Below are 21,121 nucleotides of genomic sequence, written 5' to 3'. Positions count from 1 at the left end.
GGTGTTCGGTGATAATTAAGGGTCAGCAACAGGAACAGATCTTCAAGGGAGGAATAATGAGTGAGAAAGTCATTTATACAGGATGACACGTGTTTAAACCGTGCAACTAAGGCAGCATTTCATCTGATTTTGTATTAAATGTCTGTGCAAGGGAAAAGGCATATTGTTTTAATAATGTATCCTAAAAAGTATGGCAGTATCTTGTGTTGGAGTCTTTCTGTAGCTCTTACACTGCATTTAGCATCCTTATGGAGCAACACCATCACCTAAAATAGGAACCATTAGGTGAAGAGACCATCACGAGTCTACCATTGCTATAGTACGAGATTGCCCTCATCAGTCTCACCAGGCTCCTGATTGATGTCGTTGATAACTGCGGGGGGATTTGATGTGATGGTCCAATGTTGTGACAATCACTTGCAAATAGAAGGATCTGAAATTTTACCTCCATACAGTAAAGACTGAGAGCAGAAATAGCATGCCTTTCAGACCATCAAAGAGGAGAAACTATGCAGGTTTCTTGCTCAAGGAATCTTTGTTACAGGCAGAGGAGTCTCAAAATAGGAGAAGAGATTTATTTATAAACCCTGGCACATAAAACCACAAATCAGCTAACATTAGACAATTCTGAGAGCAATTTTTTGTAACTCTCAGACATACTTAAGATTGAATGACAAAAAAAAGGAACAATATGACTGATGCTTATGTTCAAACTGGGGACTGCATATCAATTCCTGTGAGGTTGTGACATAGGACATTATTAAAATTAATTGTAAAAAAAAAAAAAATAGCAGGTGCAGATGGCAATTTTGTCAATGTAGCAGTGAAACAAGACCTTTGCGAGCTACTTAATCTTTTGAAGCATAAATCGTCATCCACTCCACCCTAGATTTTGGAGACAAACAAAAAGTACTTTATTGGACAGAATCAACATAGATTTTAATGCCTGTCGGTTAGATTTTTTTTCCATGAATGCCAAGATTTGAGAAAACTTTTTTAAAGAACTAAAATAACAAATTAAGATAGCATAGAGTTGGGGTTATAGTTAGGGTCATAACTGATTATAGCTTAGACCTCAGAGGGGTAAAAGCGAGACTATGCTCACTTCATATTCAAAATCTCAAGTCTGTCTGTCCTTTCAAATATGAAAGGCAGAGAACAATAACAGGTTTTTTAAGTCAGATTATCGATCCACAATCAAGAAGTAATATAGGAGGGTAACAAGCATTCTGCTGACCTCAATGTGAGGAACCAGCAGTATCTGTCTCCACAGCAACCTTCTTAAACTATCTTTAGCTCCAATCCAGTAGCAAACATGATTTTCAGCATCACCTCCACGGACACATGTCTAGTCTTGCTCAAGCAGTCCAAGATAGTAGAACCATGATCATGCCCAGAATATGTATGACATCTGCATTTCACTGTTACCCAGTCCTGTTCATTGAATAGAAGGGGGAAGCGCCTGCGTGAGGCAAAAACTAACAGAAATAATGATATTCTGTCAATGGCTGAATGTAGCTGTTGTCGCATTCATACAGCACAATACTGTTTTGATTTATTATACATGTGTACAAAACTGTTTGTGTGCATGTTATCTGGTGAAACAGATGTGAAGCTCAGTGCAGGACCCACAGCAGTTTCAGATGAAGCCTCACGACATCCCCTTCAGTGTTTTAACATAGTAAAGATCCATTTATGCATTGACTCGGGCAGACTCAGTTTTCTTAACTGCTGGAAGGATCAGCGAGAGCCAAAGTGGGATATGTGCTTATTGTTCGTGTTTATAGAACTACACTGCCATATATATTACATTTTGGTGAACCATCAATTTAAAGGGTATGCTATACAAATCTTTTTCAATATTAATAACATGTTGTCTCTCTCTCCTACTCTTCTCTTTTTCATTGTCTCCTTCTCTATTATTCCTTTTTTTTGTAAAACCCCTGTTTCCTGTTTTTCTGTTTCAGACTGATTTTTCTTTTAGTTTGGTGACTTTCCACTTCAGTGTATGTGGGCGTTAGCACTCACACTTGTATATGCACTGTATGATGTGTGTGAGCGTAATGTGGAGGGCATGGTGGGTAAAGCCTGCTGGACATGTTCCTGTTTTTTACTTGCTATATTGAGTCACCAGTTAAGCCTTGCCAGACCAGTGTGTCAACAGGGGATTCCAGACAGTTAAGCTGCTGTGGGTAGATGCCTACCTGCCTAGGCTGAGCTTTGTTGGTGACACGCACCTTTCCATCCAGAATTGAAAACTCAATCTCTTATCCCGTCCTTATCAAAGTCTGCAGTATTACAATCTGTATTTTCCATCAAAAAGGCTGATGAGAGCCCCCAAGGCCAAGCTGTTGTTATGTGTTGGGAAGCAAACAGAAGGCATAGACCATAATGTGCTAAATCTCCATGGCAGGTGTCTGGATTACCTGGGGTGGCACCAACATTTATGCACATTTATATTCTTCTCAAACTCATACGAAGTAGATTTTGTGGATATTTTAGATTTAAAATTATTCAAAAGTTCTGCAAGTGCTTCAATTTATTAAAGCCTCGTTGGTTTTAATATCAATAGTTTCTAAAATAACTTACAAGCATTTTTATTTCCTGACTTTTCCGGTTGCCTATCTCACCCCTAGGTATATATATGCCAGCACTCCTGTTTGTACCATATTTCAAGGTCATCTCCTGGCACCATATGTGTTATTTCTCCCACTAGAGCAGGTGATGAATAACCTGCTATGTGCATTAGCAATGTTTAGACAGTATTGCAAACTTTTACATTTGCAAACATTTTCGTTACCGCACCATTGTCCAACTAGTGCAAGCATCTGTCTAACGATCACAGCAATAAATGGTGTGCCTACAACAAACAAAACAAAACAAACAAACAATAAACCTTGCACATATTTATCAAAATAATGTGCTGAATTTCAAACCAGCATCAGACTGGGAACGAAAGGGCATGGTTGTTGATGACAGGCAGGCTGGTCCGAATGTTTCAGAAACCGCTGTTCTACCGGGAATTTCCCTCACAGCCATCTCTAGTGTTTACAGAGAATGGCACAAAAATGTAAAAAATATCCAGTGAATGAAAGTTCTCCCAGTGAAAATGCTTTGTGAACAATAGACAATAAGTTCAGTGCGCTCAAATACCAGTCAACGGATCTAACAGCTTTGGGATATGTTGGAACAGGAGATATGTTTCTGGAGCAACGGCGTGATGTCAATATAGACCAAAATCTCAGAACAATGTTTCCAACACCAAGAATCCACACCAGTGTCTTTAGGTCTATGGAAGATCTCCACTGCTTTACAGTCCACACTATTCAATCTTGAGCAGCATGTAAGGATGCTCTTTGAAGATTTCAGTTTTGTTTTTAGTACCATCAACCCAGACAGACTGGACACCAAATATAGCGTCTTAGGACTTCACAACCTGTTTGTTACGGGACTTTGTGACTACCTGCGCCTTGATTGTTAGATTAGGCCTTTCTTTCACCCTTGCTGTGTACAAAGGCCTCTTTAATGTGCTCTCTACACCCACGACTCTGCCCCTTCCATACTACCAAGACTCTCGTTAAGTCATTAAGTACGTGTACGATGGAACTGTGATTGGACTTGTTTCAGGAGAAGATGAGACAGCCTATAGGAGTTAAGTCTATGACTTACAGCATGGTACACTTGAAATCATTTTTCCCTGAACTCCACCAAAACAAACAAACAAAAACAAATGCATAATAGAGTTCCAAAAACACAAGAAACTCAATACACACCAATGGAAACTTCACGTTTCAGGGTGTACATGTTACGGAAAATCTCTCCCTGTCTACAAACATTGCAGTGCCACAGCAGAGACTTCTCTTCGTGAGGGTTCTCCGAAAAAATATAACATGCAGGAGAAGCTGCTGGTGTTATTTTTGTTTTTACCCATGCTCTAGTGTCTAGTGCTGTCATACTACATCTCTACGTGGTATGCCAGCAGCTCAGCTGGCAGACAGGAAAGCCCCTCAGAGGATCATAAACTCTACACAGAGAATCATCGGCTGCACACTCTTTCTAGCTCTTGCTGAGCAGCCGACATCATGAAAGACCCCTCCCACCTTGGACATTACCTGTTTAATTTACTGCCATCTGGCAGATGATTCAAGTCCATCACAAAGAACCAGATTTAACAGCCTCTATCACACGAGAGCTGAACTCTGCCAAACACTTACCTCAAATGAGAAAGCACCACAACAATAGTCACCCAAGCACAGGCTCTAATGTCCAATATACCCAAGTGCAATAACTAAGCTGCTCTATTGAATTGTATTTATTGTATTATATTGTATTGTTGTAAATTAATTATGTCTATTATATGTGAAGGCACCTCTGGGATTGCTACAAATTGTGTTGTACTCTGTGCAATGACAATAGAAAGGATTGTAATCTAATCTTTACATCCAACAACTATTTCCTCCACAGACAGACAAAATTCTTCTTCCATTTCAGTCTTTAAAAAAATCATTTTTAAGCAATCTTCTGATCAGTAGTAAAGCTTTCCCACTTATTATTTCTTGAAGAGAGCCAGATTTATCTACATCAGGCTTAAAATTGAATGTGAGATATTACAGACTTTTGAACTGTTTTATTTAAAATAGTTCAATAAGTTAGAGGGTTTTTTGTTTTGTTTTTTTTACCTTTTCATTCGAGGGACTGTTTAAACAGCATGAAGTAGGTTAAGAAAAACAAGTGGAAATCAAACGGATCAAATGGAAAACGATAAAACTGAATGGTACAAAGGAAAGCACAAAGATGACAAACCTCCTTTGATTCATGCTGACATCATCCTTGCTGCTTTTACTCAGCATTGATTCTACCCCTAATGAGAGACACTGAGAGGAAGCCAGGAATCAGTAGTGATATATTTGATTACCTGTGTTGTAAACCTGTAGTGTAACTGAGAAAACAGCCTCCAGTCAGCCATACCTCTAAGCACAAGAGAAATAGGAACAGAAGAGATGAAGAAGTTAATTGAAGGTTCATGAGCTCTTTCATGCCTAATACAGAAAGGGCATTAGTATTTAATAAAATAAGAAAATTGCCCGAGGAGTCTTTAAGCCTATAACTTTAGTGGCACGTATTTGCTTTACTAGTGACTGAATTCACTTATTAGTCTATGGCTTGTTCATGGGAAATAAAGGTGGTTTTGGACTGAGATACACTACTGGACTTGAAACTACAAAAGGTTTTATGTTGAGACAGAGTTCGGATACAAGCAAGTCTAAATGTTTTATCAAATGTTCTCTGAGTGTGCCAGTTTGAAAAATAAACCTGAGGATGTTTTGCTCCATCCCAATGTTAACTATGATTTCCGTTTTGTAAAGAAGAAAAATATCACTCTTTGATTGGTGTCTTGGAATTCAGCTCTGTCAGTGCAATTTATTCTATGTTCCACAGGCAGACAGAGAAGATATCTGGCACAGCACTGGACTATTCTTTACCCTTCCTTTGCTTTTCTTCCTGCCTTTAAAACCACATTAGTGATTATTACTGGGGAATGAATCAAAACTGATATCAGTAATTACCCTTAACAGTTCTGATCAGTTTAATTCCATCCTTAAATGTATAATTTCACTGTGTAATTATTTTTGATATGTGTATGTTGGCACGCGTGCATGTGTTTCTAGACAGTAATTAATTAAATGTCTCTTGAGCTGTCTGGTATTCCCTTCATATAATTTAATAATCTAGATGAAGAGTCCATTTTTCACTTGTCATTTTTCATTATTAAACTTTAGAGTTTTACTTCATGAGTGTCCAAGAGGCCTCTAATGGAGAATGGGCTCAGCTATTCCAATTAAGGAGATGAGACTGTGCAGCCTCCTTATAAATAAAGGCATGCAATACCAGGTTACAACAGGCTTTGTTGCATCTGGATATATACTTATATGGAACAGCGTTCTGTGGAGAGATAAGACAAGGTATCACACCAAAATCTTATCCCAGCTATGAAGCATGGAGGAGGAAAACTGTGGCAGATTGCCCACCATAAAAGCCATGTATTTGCATATCAAGCATAAATGTACTCTTACTAAAAAAGGTCAGAAACAGAAAGCGTGTGGAAACGTTGCCAAAAAATATTTCTTGGTGTATAATGCTACTATAAATAAATGATAATGACATTAAGAAATGCATTCAGCCTACACACTGAGGCATAAAAACATGCAAAGTAAATTCTGAGAAGAACTTGCAACACTGAATATCCTGGTAACCTTGTGATGATGTGACATCCGGCATCCCCATCCATTGACTTATTGACATCGAAGTGACCTAAGATTATTGTCCCAATTATCACAACATCACGTCTGAAATAGTGGCAGCTGTGACTCTAAGGCACTTTACTCTTCATTCTCTGAAGATATCCTGTTAACACAATGAAACAACCTAAAGGTCACATGTCTGTCTTATTGGCATATTTGCTTAAAGCCTTGCTATTCCTGAACCTTCGTCCAACCAACCCCCTCTTTAATTAGACAACTGAAAGGCTAAAAATAGGCAATAATGACTCATGGAATATGTTTCACAGTGAGACTAACACTGTTTCATTTTCCATTTGACCAGAAAATATGGCATATAAATGATTCCATAAATATGTGCTTTGGTCTAGTTGTAAGCAACTGTAATAAGATCTACAATGTGGCCCCGAGTCACAGCAAGCAACCAATCTTCTGCTAGTGATTTGTATGTTCAGTACTATATGTTCCCAGCAGTGGCAATTTCTCTCCCGCATCAGTAAAAAATAGTACTTCTGTGTGGTGCTATTACCTTCTTAATAGCTCTGCTAGAATGAGTGTATTGAGAGACAAATTGTTGGAGTATCTGGCATTATATTCAGACTGAAGGCTTGCTACTGAAATTTGGAACACGTCTAGGCCATTGCAGCAAATATATAACAATATTAAACTCAAAACCTACAAGTCCAGTGTGGCTGAGGTGTCAAATTCTATAATATGACAAGGGAGTTCAAGCAAATGAATGTGTCCAAACTTTCTAAGCCAGTTAATTGTTTTTTGTTTGTTTTTTGGTGTGTGGGTGTGTGAGAATTGTTTAACTATAGCACCACTAAACAACTTTCTTTTGCTAACATGGAGAAGTAAATACAGGTGAATTTGGTTCTATTATCTAATCTCCCGGGTCTCCGTTTCATTCAGATCCAATAAGTTCTGGTAATCATCTTATCTTGGTAAGCTTTTTTTTTTTTCTTCTTCTTCTTCTTCTTTTTTGGGGAGTTTCCAAAAAAGTGATTTAGGAGATTGACAACTAAAAGCTTAATTTAAGGAAGTGAAAAAGTCATTGTGTCACTGGTTTTGTACTATGCTGTTGAGTCATTTTGCTGTTCATTTTGGAAAAGAAGTTGTCAAATTCTTTCATTTCACAAATTAAAGTAGCTGGAACACATCTATAGTCTAGATGCAACATGCAAAGGCTCCTTAATGGATTTTAAAGTAGAGGTTAGGAAAATAAGCCCCTTCTCTCCTACGGCTCGCTTTTAGCTATGTGGTAATACTATCTACACTGAGTTCCATCATGTCGATTGAATTGCTGTACTCTACATTAAACCTCACTCTTGTCTCTATCTCCGTGGCTCTCAGTGCTCTGTCAATTTTTCCATCCTCCCTTTAATGTTGCAGAGATGGGAGTCCCTAGCCAACAGCATCAATCTTTCTTCCTTCTAACAGGGGTCCTCTCTCTTAAATCCTGAAGATTCCAGAGACAGTGATGTAATTTACATGCAATTTTAAGATTGTAATATCCATTACATTTTTTTCCCCTTATTTTTTTAAGGGACAACTGAGTTTTCTTTAATTCACCAGCAGCATATCAAGTAAATCAGATGGAGATAATATGGAGAAACAAACCTGCTAGAACTAAGGCAACGAAGATTGTAGACAATTTTCAGTAAAACATCCACAGAAACACTGCACAACAGTCTTTCTGTTTATACTGTCTGTTCAGTAGGGTCATCTAATCTTAATGCACTCAAAGTAGTCAGATAAAAGTCTCAAAAACACTTTTTTTTGCCTAAAATTATGGATGCAATTTCCACATACATAAGCACACTAGGGTCTAAGTAGAGGTCTGTTCAGTTGTCCATGTTTCTGTTGGCTTCATATGATGCTAGTCATCTCATCTCCAAAAAATATCCTGAAAAACATTTAGAGAGATCCTGTGTGAAGGAGTCCTTTTCTACCTGCATCTACCATTTGCCTTTCAATAAATATAAGGATCATTGCCCAGACTTTGGGAAAGCAAAACTTCTCTTTCTAGACACAATCTATTACAGCTGATCATCAAGTGGAATCCAAGTGAGCGAGAACAGATAGAATCATGGTGTCATTGCTTGTCTGTGGAGGATAGCCAAAAATATAGAACAAAACAAACTAACTTCAAAATTTTTTATATTAATATAGATTATTTTATTGTTATTTTATCTATCTATCTATCTATCTATCTATCTATCTATCTATCTATCTATCTATCTATCTATCTATCTATCTATCTATCTATCTGTCTGTCTGTCTGTCTGTCTAAAGCATAGTGTGTGTGCAATTGTTGGTTAGGGTTATTCAGTAATTTGGGAAAAAAGTAATATTGTGCAGTGTACAATCCCTTTGATATGACTGGCAGACATAATACACATTCGCTATTATTTGTCCAAGCTGCCAAATCATTTTCCATGTCTGGCAGGATGCTTGCATCCCACCACAGTGACATAAACAAAGGATGTCATTTCCACTTTTTATCACAGAGTTTGTTGCTATGTTACTGAAATAAACTAATGAAATGTTACATTGAAAGAAAGTCTACTGAAAGAAAGACTCCCGCAAATGCTATGTGTTTCTCTTTCTTTTATGTTTTTCTCTGGGGTGAGGTGTCAGGGTCTTGTTTTTGTTTTGTTTTTGGTGGGGGGGTTGTACATCTGTAAACTGCAGGCTGCACTGCAAGTGATGCAAGTCACATTTCTTTATATTTATTCCCTGCCTGTATCCATCAGTCTATGATTTTTAGATTTCTGTCAGTTTGTCAAACCACATGGTAGTTTTTCTGTTTGTACCTCAAACAGTAACAATATATAAACTGCAGTGTATACACTAACCTTTTCAATTTGGATAGACAAAAACACATTCAGTGGGGTCAGCATGAGCAGTGTGTGAGAAACATTACTTCATCTGCTCCTTCATAAGAAGCTTTTGTTGTATTTTTTCATAGATAAATAGATACAAATCTAGTTTTTGAGTGGTTAACAAACTGAGACATGCAAAATTTGTAGATAAAGTCTTATTTTTTTTTAATTTCTTCTTATTATTTGCAATATAAATTTGATGATTAACTGTTTGAAAAGTAAGTCTGGTAGTAGACCATAAATAACTAATAAGTGGCCCGAGATGGATTTTTGTACTGTCAGCCAACAAAGCAAATACTCTGCCCAGAACAGTTAGTCCCAACAAGTGGTCAAAACACTTTTCAAAGGATCCCAACTGATTTTTTCTGCTAAAATGTCACACCACAGCAAGATAAGCAAACCTGCCACATTTTCATTCTCTGCTTATAAATGTATTTCCTTTTTGAAATATCATGTTTTATAACTTTCTGAATTGGTTCAGCGGGCAGTTTTGTTCTGCACTTACATGACCGCTAACGAAAATGCCCAAATCATTAGGATTCATTGTAATTATAAAACACGAGCGTCTGTGCACAGTTTAGTTGAAATTCATCTAGTATTTGAGCAGATGGGTAGGTGCAGTCGGTCAGTCTTCTTTTTGGTTCGTGAAGACATTCCACCTTTCATCCAAGAGGTTTCTTCAGTTTGATCTCTTCAAAGGGAAAACCCCAATAGGAATCAAATACCTGGTTCTCTTCATCAGTCCCTCTGTCTTTTTTTTCTTCACCCCCCACCCCCCACCCCCCACCCCCCCCCCCCATCCCCAATTGCTCAAGACTAATATTTATACGTACTCAGAAGTGATAGACCCAAAGGTACAAGTGGGAATGACAGAAGCTCCACTCTGGTGTGGATGAATAAATAAATAAATAAAATTAAAAGCTTTTCCAGCTTGTTAGCCAGAACCATTACTGTGCTACATGAGTGGTATTTAAATGAATGAGGAGGACTGTATTTTCTCATCTGTCTGTCTATGATTATGTAATCATAAAGTCACCTAATGATGTCATTGGTGGTCAGTGGAGGTCTTTAACCACATTTTGGTGATTTTCTTTACATGGAGCTGTGCATGCTAGTGTTTTTGTTGAAACATTGCAAGGTTTTATCCACTGAAATCACCAATATTAAAAGAAAATATCATTTGTAGTACCTAATGCATATTTTGAGTCTTTACACTCTCACTTCTTAAAATCTTTTTTTAAATATCATGTAATCTGGACTTAAATCAAACGAAGCAATGTTCTGTAGCACTACGAAACACTCTAAACATCATCCTGTAGCATTATGAGTCCTCTGGGAAGAGGGAGGGAGTTTCTATATAGTTGATTAGAATTTTTGATTTGAGCAAATAAGCACTAATGTATCATTATGACATTTGGACCAGTGTGGAGAGAACAAACAGGCAGTCCAGTTGTTTGCATGATTAGATTATTCTGTGTCCAAAGCATTAAAAACCGTATCCATTTGATCATACCTTATTTGGCTGCACGTCTTTGAATTCAGTTCTCAACTACACAGAAAGCCGCTAAACACAGCGCCCGCATTATGGATCTGTCCGTGTTTTATTTACAGTCGTAACAGACGGCACTACTGGGAGATCGTTTATGCACGAAACACAAAGCTGTGTTATCGCTTTGTTTTGACGTCTTATTTTGGCACTGTGTTGTGTTACAACAGGTCAGACATAATTTATACAATATGTGATGCTGTGATGAAACAATTCAATACTGATAAATGTCCTCATTCTCAAGCAGTCTGCAGGCACAATGACCTTAGAGTGATATTTTTGATATGATTTTTTGGTAATATTGTGAGATATTGATGGGTAGAACTGAGCTAAACCAGTGTTATACAGATGTAGAAAAAAAGGTTTTTCTTCAATATGTTGTTGTGTATGTGTGCACATATATGTTTGTATCTAAAAGCACCTGACTGTATATGTATACCATAGGCACAAAAAGTGAATAAAGACAAAACATCACCCAAATGTACAAATGTGCCAGAACACATGGGATTATGCCAGTCTAATGGCTCCAAGTACTCAAGACATATACAGGCCCAGTAGTCACACTACTTGTGGTTAAATTGGGAGGTGTTGTTTCAGCTTTAAAGCTGCCCTAAGGAATGAGGCTGACCTTTTAGAGTAAGCATCTGATGACTCCCTATGGACAAGCCCATACTCGTTTAGATGGAGTCTTTACATTTTATTTAGTTAGTTATTCATGCAAGCCACCTTGGGGGAGTCAGGCAGTCTGTGACAAATGTGACCTTTTATACCTGAACTGCATTAAGGTGATGACTGGAGGAAGAAGAAGGCTGTCTGTTGTTGAAACCATGTCCCTGTAATGTAGTTGCTTAAAGCCACTAAATGATCTTCCATCATTTTGAAAATAGGATTAGTTCATTATCCAAGGACACATCATTATTTATGTATTTATTTGTCTTTTACATAAATAAGCCAACTACTGCTCAGGAACCCTTAAATCCCAATTAAAAAAAGACATGTCTTTCCGTTTTTGTGTCTTTTTCTTATCCCACTAGAATAATATTTGTACAAAAACTCTCACACAGTCTGCAGCACATGAGAAAAGACTGGATGGCTGAAATCTCTCCAAATGATTTGTGGCCTAAATGCTTATTCATTTCTAAATTAGCCAGAGGTGCTTATTCTTGTCAGGGCACCAATATCCCTAACAAGCACTTGCTTCATAAATAGTCATCCAGGGCACTAAACTTTAGGATGACACTATTTTGGAGTGAGTACCTCTTCATGTACTCAGTTATTTAAAATGCTGCCAAGAGGCTGCAGATCATCACTGAGAGTGCTGTCTATTAAAGGTGCTAAATGAGGACGTCTCTGCTTGGCTTTCATGTACAGAGTCTATTTTTATACAGATGTGATAGAAGGTTTTTGTAACACCATTTTTTTTTTTTAAATAGGAGTGGATTTCAACCATTCTGTACCCAAGGCACCTCCAAAAGTCATGCAAGAATTTTAAGGCATACCTCCACGCCATCTGACACATCATCAGTTGTTCTTTTCAACCGTATATTGTCACAGAAAGGCAGCATCTGGATGAAGCACTAATGACACATAAGAAAACAACCTTTATTATCATTTTCTCTTAATCAGATGAGTACGTTTAAATGTCATTCTTGAATGCAGTTGCAGTAATAATGTATGGTTGACATCAAATACCCAGCCACACCAGTGTGCCTCACCACACCATTGGGAACCACTGTTTTTTAGTGCATGAAGATATATTTATATCCCATGTGCTGGCTGTGTTGTGAGAGAGGCTATACAGGTAGGTAAAACAGCCACCATTGAGCTTTCCATTAAGACCACTCTGATCAGAACTACCAAGGAGGCAAATAACTGAGGTGGGCAAACGCCTGTGCACTTTACCTTCTCAAATTTCAGTGCGACTTCAGACCTAAAAGTTAAAAGCAACCAAACCTGCACAGTGAGGCCTAGAATGACTCAGATGAAGCCTTCCTCTTATGCTCCTTTAAAATGTCTGCTAATGTGTAGAAACTGTCACTTGCAATTGTCATATAACACCAAATTCATTCAAGAATGAACAAGAAGATATTATTTGACATATAACCTTTATTTGGATTAGTAGACATTGCACATAAAAATCTAAAGCAATTTACAACCATTAACATGACCAAATTGTACATGCACATTTAACACTGTGTGTACATTAGAAATAGAGACAAACCAGGAGAGACAAAACCCCTTTCAAACATGCACTCCTTTTTACCTGCAAGGATCTAAGTGTGAATGAGAATCCCAGCTACTTTTTCCATTAAGTTAGGGCAACAATATCAGAGCTAGGGACAGAGCAAAGTACAATACATTATGTTTGAATTGGAGGAATGATGGCATGCCCTCACCTTAGCAGATTAATGAAGGCAGTAATATTACATGTCTGAAAAGGGCTGTATTTTGGATCTGCCAGACATGAGGATCATGAGTTTACTGAGCCGCTGCAGCAGCCTGAAAACATATTCAACATATTTAAAATATACTAATGCCTATCAGATGATCCTCATGCCGAGAGAGCACATCTGTTGTGTCTGACAAGTCAAAAACAATGAACCGCAGCTGCAATGACAATCAGAGAATCTGCACTGTCATAAGGGAGGTACCGAGGGAACCTCCTCCATCTAGAGCAAAAACACGAACGAAAAAATTACACATTTGCAAACTGCAGTGTCACAGCAGCACATATTTGTTAAGACAGCATCACAAACAGTAGCCAAGAAACCCAAATTAAATATTCGTCATAACTGTTTCCACAAAGTTGTCACTGATGCAACAAAGAGTCACAAAAAGTTATCTTTCATCACTATTTACCACAAACAGAAGAGGATTTCTAGCCAACACCTACATTTCTCCGTATAAACAACATTCACCATTATCCATATTATTTTCCAACACTGCCAGATGCTTTCATCTTCAGCTCTCATCTTGCCTCAAACAATAGTGACTCACATGTACACACAGCAAATGTATGAATTACTCATTCGCATACACACACACGCACGCACGCGCGCACACACACAGCTACTGTATTCTCCAAAAGCTCTTAAGGCAATGGTGGCCTGGCAACTGTGACTATTCAAGTAAATCTAAATGCATCTTCGTATGCATCTCTAACCCTTCATCTCTGTTCACCCCATAGACGCCTACGGCCTGAACGAGTTGCTCAGAAGCATGGGACACGACTATTTATCACCAAGAGACACGGTCAGCAGTTTCCCTTACAAAAACATCACAAAACGAAGAACAGTTCATTGTTATATGTAAACACTTGACAACTGAGAATAGTGTACAAGCTAACTCTGCTAACTGCGCTTGTATTTGCGTGACGCTAAAAGGGTTTTTTTATGCCTTCACATGTTGCCGCTGACATTCACGTCAAAATAGCTGCACTAATTCAAAATCTGCCCCCAAGACAGTAAACATCAACACTAATGAAACTATTCCCAGAATACTTAACTTTCAGACAGCACAACCTTTAATCATATTGTACAGCTTGATTTCTGTGCTCCACATAAATCATACTGATAGCAAAAATCACTAATACATATTTAATACACTGTAACAGTGAAGACTATATTAAAACATAACTCCTTTTGCAGCTTGCTGTGCACGTGCATGATGACTGTCTGTTCATGTTGATGTTTTCCACAACAAAGATGCTTGTGACAGCTTTAAAAAGGGCAGCAGTGTGTTTTTCCGTTTTTTTTTTTTTTTGTTTCAACTTTTTTCCTTTTTTCCTTTAAAGATATTAAACTGTTTGTTATGTCATAAATGAGCTCCTTGCTTTATAAGATAATGCAATTAAAATGGCAAATCTGGTTTTGCAGTCTGGCAAAGATGATAATGTTTCCTGGCGCTCCAGACCTTCTGAGGCACCAAACGGCCCCAAATTTACAGTATAAATCCTGTAATTCAACTGATTATGATTTACAATCAAATATAACTAGTCAGGGAATGTCCTTCATGATTAGGGCGACAACATTAGTTTGCTGTTTTTATTTGTTATTTTTCTCGGGCAAAATTGAATGTATAAATAATCTTTACACACAAACACACAAATGAAGTAAATTTCAAACCCTCATTATAATTTCAAAGAAATCCTTTGAAGAATGATTTTCTCTGGCTTGTTGTTAAAACATTTATTTGAATGAATGATTAAAATCTCATTTAACACTAGTAGTTCAATTGTACCTCTATTTCCTCACAATGACTTTAACCTTGCTAAACTTTGTAAAGACAATGCACAAGACACTTAAGAAAGGGTTAGGGGACAGATGCTTGTCTGGTTTCATGATGAAAATATAGTTCATTTATAGTTACTTCAGACAAAACATGCTTAGATACATGTATGCAAAATATCAGTATTTCGCTATCCTTAAATCTCACAGCTCTGCTGTCATTCTACACCTCATCCTGCCAAGATACAGTTTCTTGTCCAAGTCTCCACCTGCTTCATCTTTGCTACCACCACCAGCGCCAAGACTGAAGGAGTTCTACCTCCTCCCATCATCCATCATCAGACGCAGCTTTGCTATGTAACTTCACCTGAGTCTAATTGCCAAATAATTTATAACTGAAACTTTGTATTTCAATAATTCCAATTTTCAATTCATCCAAATAGTCATTTATCACTGACTATGGCTGCTGCTGCTGGTCATTTATATGTATTGAGCTATTTAAAATAGAAACAAAAACTATGTTAAAATGCCTTATTGTGTCATTATTATTATTATTTTTTTTAAATAATTAGTTATCTTAATGCTGAATGTGATATTAATCATAGCAAAGCCAAGATTTACATATCAGTTGGGAATCTGGACAGACATTTATTTAACATTCAGATAACAGAGATTGAATTTTTACTTTTATTTTCTTATCAGCATTTTACGGCTGGAGAGCAGATTTGCCATGAATGCCCCTGCCTCCGCTGCCCACTCAGGCAAATTTACTTCTCAGGCAGCTTTGCTTGCACTAAACAATTACAGCACTGTTCAAACTGTCAACCACGTGCACCAGAGAGTCCCTGTGCAACACCTGTGGACAGTATTCTTATCATTCTTCAGCAGCATTTCCCCTGAGCACAACTGCACCATGCGTCAGCTACACTAGTGTCAATATCCCAACATTTATTGTAACAAATGGCTACACCTTTATATAAGGGAACCACTCTAAAATGCAAGCAGCAGCTAGAGTTCATTGGAGAATTACCCAATGTCATGTACTGCAGAGACATGTAGTGAGTAAGGCTGAAGAAAAAGCTATTGTCATGCATGGAGCAGGGTATGTGCCATCGTCATGCATGTTAATAAGAAGCTGAAGCAAGAGGAGGCGAGGATGGTAGAGAAGTCAATCAATGCAACCACTTACAGGTTTGTATAGCCTTTAAGGAGAAGAGGGGGATGTGTAGCTGGCATGATAATTAAAGAATGTGTCACATTATAAAGGCCAACCCATTGACTGAACATGATTGATTACTCAATCTAATACAAGTCTGTGGTAGTGCATAAAACAAGAACAATATTTCTACTGTATGAACAGTGCTGAGGCTGGATGAACAGGCCATAAAAAACACATTGTTCACACTTACTCTTCTTCACACTGACATTTAGATTGTGTGTAAGTGAAATTTACTAATGAGCGGTCCAAGCACAAACTATTTGTTATCACAGTTATTTTTAGAATGAGATTCATTTTCATGGCCAGTTTTAATTGCTGTGAAGGGAGAAAGCAGTATTTATTGGCATCTGTCCGTAACTGGTTGCGAGCAAATTCATAATTGAGCTGGAGTGTGTGTTTGTAGCTGATGGATGAGATGCGGTGGGCTGGGGAGTGAGGCATAACAACCTCTTTGACACTGCAGGGAAATAAGTCTGTTATAATTCTCCAGAACAAAAGTGCTCCTCTAATGTGGGAAACACCACCAGCAGATGCATAAATATCTCCCGTCTGCTGCTCAGTGCAGCGGCAGATCTGTGTTCACAAGGGAGGAATGTCTGCTTTACAAAGATTTAACAATGAGTTTGTCAGATCAGACTGAAAAACATAATTCATTTTCCGTGACATCACTTTCGTGTGCATACTTTAGATCAGAGATATACATACAAAAGCTAAATGTCCCTGTGGAAATCAGTAGAGCTCAAACACTGTCAGAGGGGTAGATGAATGTCTGCCTCTTGAGTTTCAATGATGATGGGGCCTGAGCGTGCAGTGACACATGGAGGATCTCTGTAATGTTCTGTTTGTCAATTTGTCCATGTGAGATCAGAGTTGTCTCAGTAAGATTTACTAGGCTAGTCTGGGTGTGTCAACAATATTGTCATTTGCTATATTTTACATTATACATGCTGAGATTTCAGCTGATAAAATTATGTGCCCTAAAGTAGCTCTCCCACTGTACCCACTGTAGGACATACATAAAAGGAAGTGTGCTGTTGCTCTCTCTCGCTCTCCCTGTATCTCGCTCTCGCTCTCCCTGTATCTCGCTCTCGCTCTCTCTCTCTAGATAGATAGATAGATAGATAGATAGATAGATAGATAGATAGATAGATAGATAGATAGATTATGAGGGTTCTGGGAAGTACCTGTACATTGCACTTAACAGACTGGTTTACAAATGCAGTTCAGCAATAGGAGCAATATCTGGTGCTATAGCTACTATGTCATTTTAAGCATTAGTTGCAATGATATTGATAAACCATATTTACATCAAGCAGCAAACTCTAGGGCTAAAAAATTAAGCCATTGCAGAAGTTCCAAAAATTCCAGTCCCTTCAATAGCCACTGACCATCTCTAAAAGTGAATCAGTCATTATGTTCTTTTGCTATTTTTTATTATATCTATGGTAATATTCAGTAATTTAAGATGAACACAGGAGGGTTAAGTTTTTATAATATGATATGTGGAATTTATTACCTTAGAAAGATAAAATGCCTTTTAAAATGCTTTCCATAAAGAGCAGAATAGAGGCCAAGAACATAAAAGAAACATCTTTTTTGTGCTTGGGCTTACATATTTTTTTTCGTTTGATTATTTTTTTTTATGTCATGACATGAATATCACATAACAACCCACACATTTATCATTTGCCATGTAGCAATTTATAACATCTGGTAAATATTTGCAGCTTAAGAGTATTCCAGAACTTTTAAACTACACTTCTAACTTCAATAGTTAGAGGAAAAATAATATTTGGTAAATATAATATTTAGTTTTCAGTGGTGATAGTCTTTGTTGTCTTCATCCCACCTGATGCTAATGCCATCATTATCAAACAGCAGCGCATCCATTGAGTCACCCGCATGTGGGCGACTTTAACCACTGGTGTCTTAAAACAGTACTCCCCAACTTCTACCAGCATGTGACATTTGCAACATTTGCTGCTAGAAGTAGTCAAAGTCAGGAATGAAGACGATCACAGCCCGAAGAGGCTCAATCACAGCTACAGGACTGCTTTGATCACACAACCTGGGATTTATTCAACCAAGCTGGAGGAATGCTTTTTTTATATCACAAACTGTGGATGACAAGCAACGTCCAAACACTTTTCAAAAACCACAACACTTTCTTCAGAACATGTGACAAAGCCTGTTACAGCAGAGCAAGAGCCAATCTAAAAGAGCGGAATAAAGATGATGAAAAGGGCCTTCAAGAGCAGGACTGAGGACCACCTGATACATAACGGCTCCTGGAGGGTTTGGCAAGGGTTACAGCATAAAATCACTGTGAATGTGAATCATTGTGAATCACTGTGGAGGAGCTAAATGGTTTCTTCATCCAGTTTGAGGCCACAACAGACTCACTGCAGGAACAGGATGTGGGATATTTGCTAAGGTCAGACATGTGCTAAGGAGAGTACTCCAAGCATCTGCTAACCAGCTCACTGGGGTATTAGAAAAAGTCAAGTCAGGCACTATAATTCCTTTTCCCAAAAAGCCAGTCTCTGTGGACTTGAATGATTATAGATCCATTGCACTTACTGTATGGCTGTGATTATGAAATGCTTCAAGAAGCTTGCCAAGCATCACATGAAAAGCCGCCCCTCTCCCACACCTGATCCACATGCTTACAAAGCTAAGAGATCCTCAGAAGAGGCAATTGCCATAGCAATCCACACAGCAATAAACCACCCAGAACACCGAGGGAGCTATGTGACTATAGCTCTGCATTTGATATCATAATTAGAGACATTCTAGTCAACAAACTATAAAACTCTCTTCATGTGGAAAGGGCACAAACATTCAAGTTTCTGGAGGTCTTCATATCTGAGGACTGTAAAATGTAAGGACAGGAGATAAAACACAGACAGGATGCTGATGGTGGCCTACTGGGCAACAAATGAGAGGCTGGTAACATACTGCATGTCGGTGTGGTATGCAGGCTGCAGATATGAAAGTACTCCAGAGAAAATCACTGGGTGCCCCCTCTCCAGTCTGGAGGACATTGCCCATTCATGCTACCTGAGCAGAGCTGCCAACATCATCAAGGACTTCACTCACGCAGGCTTTTAGCTCAGTTTCTTCTCTCATGCAATAAAAATCAAATGAGAAAAAACAATAAAAGTGCGCCACCCATCTGGCTCCTGTGCACCCGCACTTCATTTATTAATGTACATACAGATTTGTATATTTTATACAGGTTTTTAGATCTTTATTTATCCTAGATTTTATTGTACGTTTTAGTTATAATCCTGTATTTTAGTGAGCGTCCGTTTTTTTTTACGTTGCACCACAGAGTAACATCTCAGTTTCCTTGTACATATTTACAATGACAATAAAGGCCATTCAATTTAGAAGCAGGCACTTTGTCCACAAGGCAAATGTATTATCAGCATTAACACAGACAACCAGCAACTGACTGCAAAACATCAAACACAGTTTTAAAGTTACATAGCAAATCATGGTTTTGTTGTTATAGCTACATAATTACTATTTAGTTATAAAGACTGTCTCACATACCATGTAGCCAACCACTAACATCCACGCAGCAAATATCTAAGCAAACAATTTGCCTCTGTCTACAACAGATAACTGTATACTCTGGTGTTGTGCTTTTTCATAAAAGCCATGGAGGTATTTACACTTAAGACTGGGTTTCTTAAGATAATCGATATATAATTTTATTCACAGTCATAAATGAAGCTTCTATACTGCTACATCACATGGCATATTTTTTCACTTCACATGAATGTCCCTATGAGCACGTGTTAAAAACAAAAAGCTGGGGGGATGTTGGGTCTCATGTTGCCTCTGTAGCTGTCTTTTTTGAATTGTTGTGAATCCATTTCCCTCAACAGGTTCCCATAGTGCTGACAGTAGTGTAACTAAACTTGGACATGGACGCACCTGTTGCCATAGCGTCCTCCTCATTGTCCCGAAGCCCACGATGACGACGCCGATGGCAAGGCGCAATGCAACATGAGAACGTGGCGAGCAGAGCTTTGCGGAAGCGTGTGTTCATGAAGCAGTAAATAATCGGGTTGACGCAGGCGGAGGTGTAGCACAACAAATGGATAAAAGCGATGGGGGCCCCTGAGAGCGTCTGTGTGGCAGAGCTTTCATCAAAAGCCCGCCAGGTGTTGACACAGTACAGTGGCATCCAACAGACAAAGAACAGGACAACAATCACCACCAACATGCGAATGACTCGTTTTTTGGCCTCTAGCTTGGCTTCTGATGTGTTGCTGCGTGGCCTCTCTGCCTTGATCGCCCTGCCTGATGCAGCCATTGCAGACATCTCCATCGTGTGCGGCCGCTGGACTGCAGTCACATAGCAACCGTCTCCATCATCGCTGCCAGCAGACACAGTAGAGGTCAGGCCATTTACGTCTGAAATGACAAACAGGGTGAAAGAGAGAGTATTTTGGTGTTAATTAAATGCAATAAAAACAAATTCTCAGCCAAGTTCTTTAAAACCTCATCCTCTAATGTTTGAGCGGTGCTCCTGCTTTGTGATACTTTATGCCTTTTCTGCCCTTTGGGGATGGGTCTGGATTATATCAGAGGCAAATTAAAATTCAAAACACAAAGACATAAAGGACAGACACTACTTGAAGGTTTAAGTGAACTGATGGCAAACCACTGGAACAAAACAAAAATACAGAACATAATTAAAACAATAAAAATACTGGATATAGGTATTATTCCAAATGATTGCACACTCAGTAGCAATGAAAATATAGACATAAAACTGTGTATTACTTTAAGAATCCATCTGTCTGTACTTCATGTCGGGGCCTTCTTCTGGCATGCTTTAAATCATTTAACGACACCTCTGCACCTTATAATGTTTTATTCTATGCAACTAAATTGCCACGTCGTTGGAAGGAAATTACATCAACATAATGAAAAAAGCAATAAAATCA

The 21,121-nt window shown here is 38.3% G+C and overlaps 1 protein-coding gene across 1 annotated transcript in view; it reads right to left on the bottom strand.

The window, feature by feature from the left end:
• Positions 1-11,670: 11,670 nt before the first annotated feature.
• Positions 11,671-21,121, bottom strand: part of LOC120717610 (cholecystokinin receptor) — a 32,326-nt gene continuing 22,875 nt past the window's right edge. Inside the window, exon 5 of the mRNA XM_040005750.1 lies at positions 11,671-20,585. Coding sequence (XP_039861684.1) covers positions 20,047-20,585 — 539 coding nt within the window. The 3' untranslated portion in view covers positions 11,671-20,046. The remainder of the gene's footprint in view (positions 20,586-21,121) is intronic.

The sequence above is a fragment of the Simochromis diagramma genome, unplaced genomic scaffold (assembly GCF_900408965.1).
Source record: "Simochromis diagramma unplaced genomic scaffold, fSimDia1.1 OVJJ01000501.1, whole genome shotgun sequence".
NCBI classification, from domain to species: domain Eukaryota; kingdom Metazoa; phylum Chordata; class Actinopteri; order Cichliformes; family Cichlidae; genus Simochromis; species Simochromis diagramma.
Note: the sequence above shows the minus strand (reverse complement) of the source record. Positions and strands in the feature narration are given on the sequence as shown.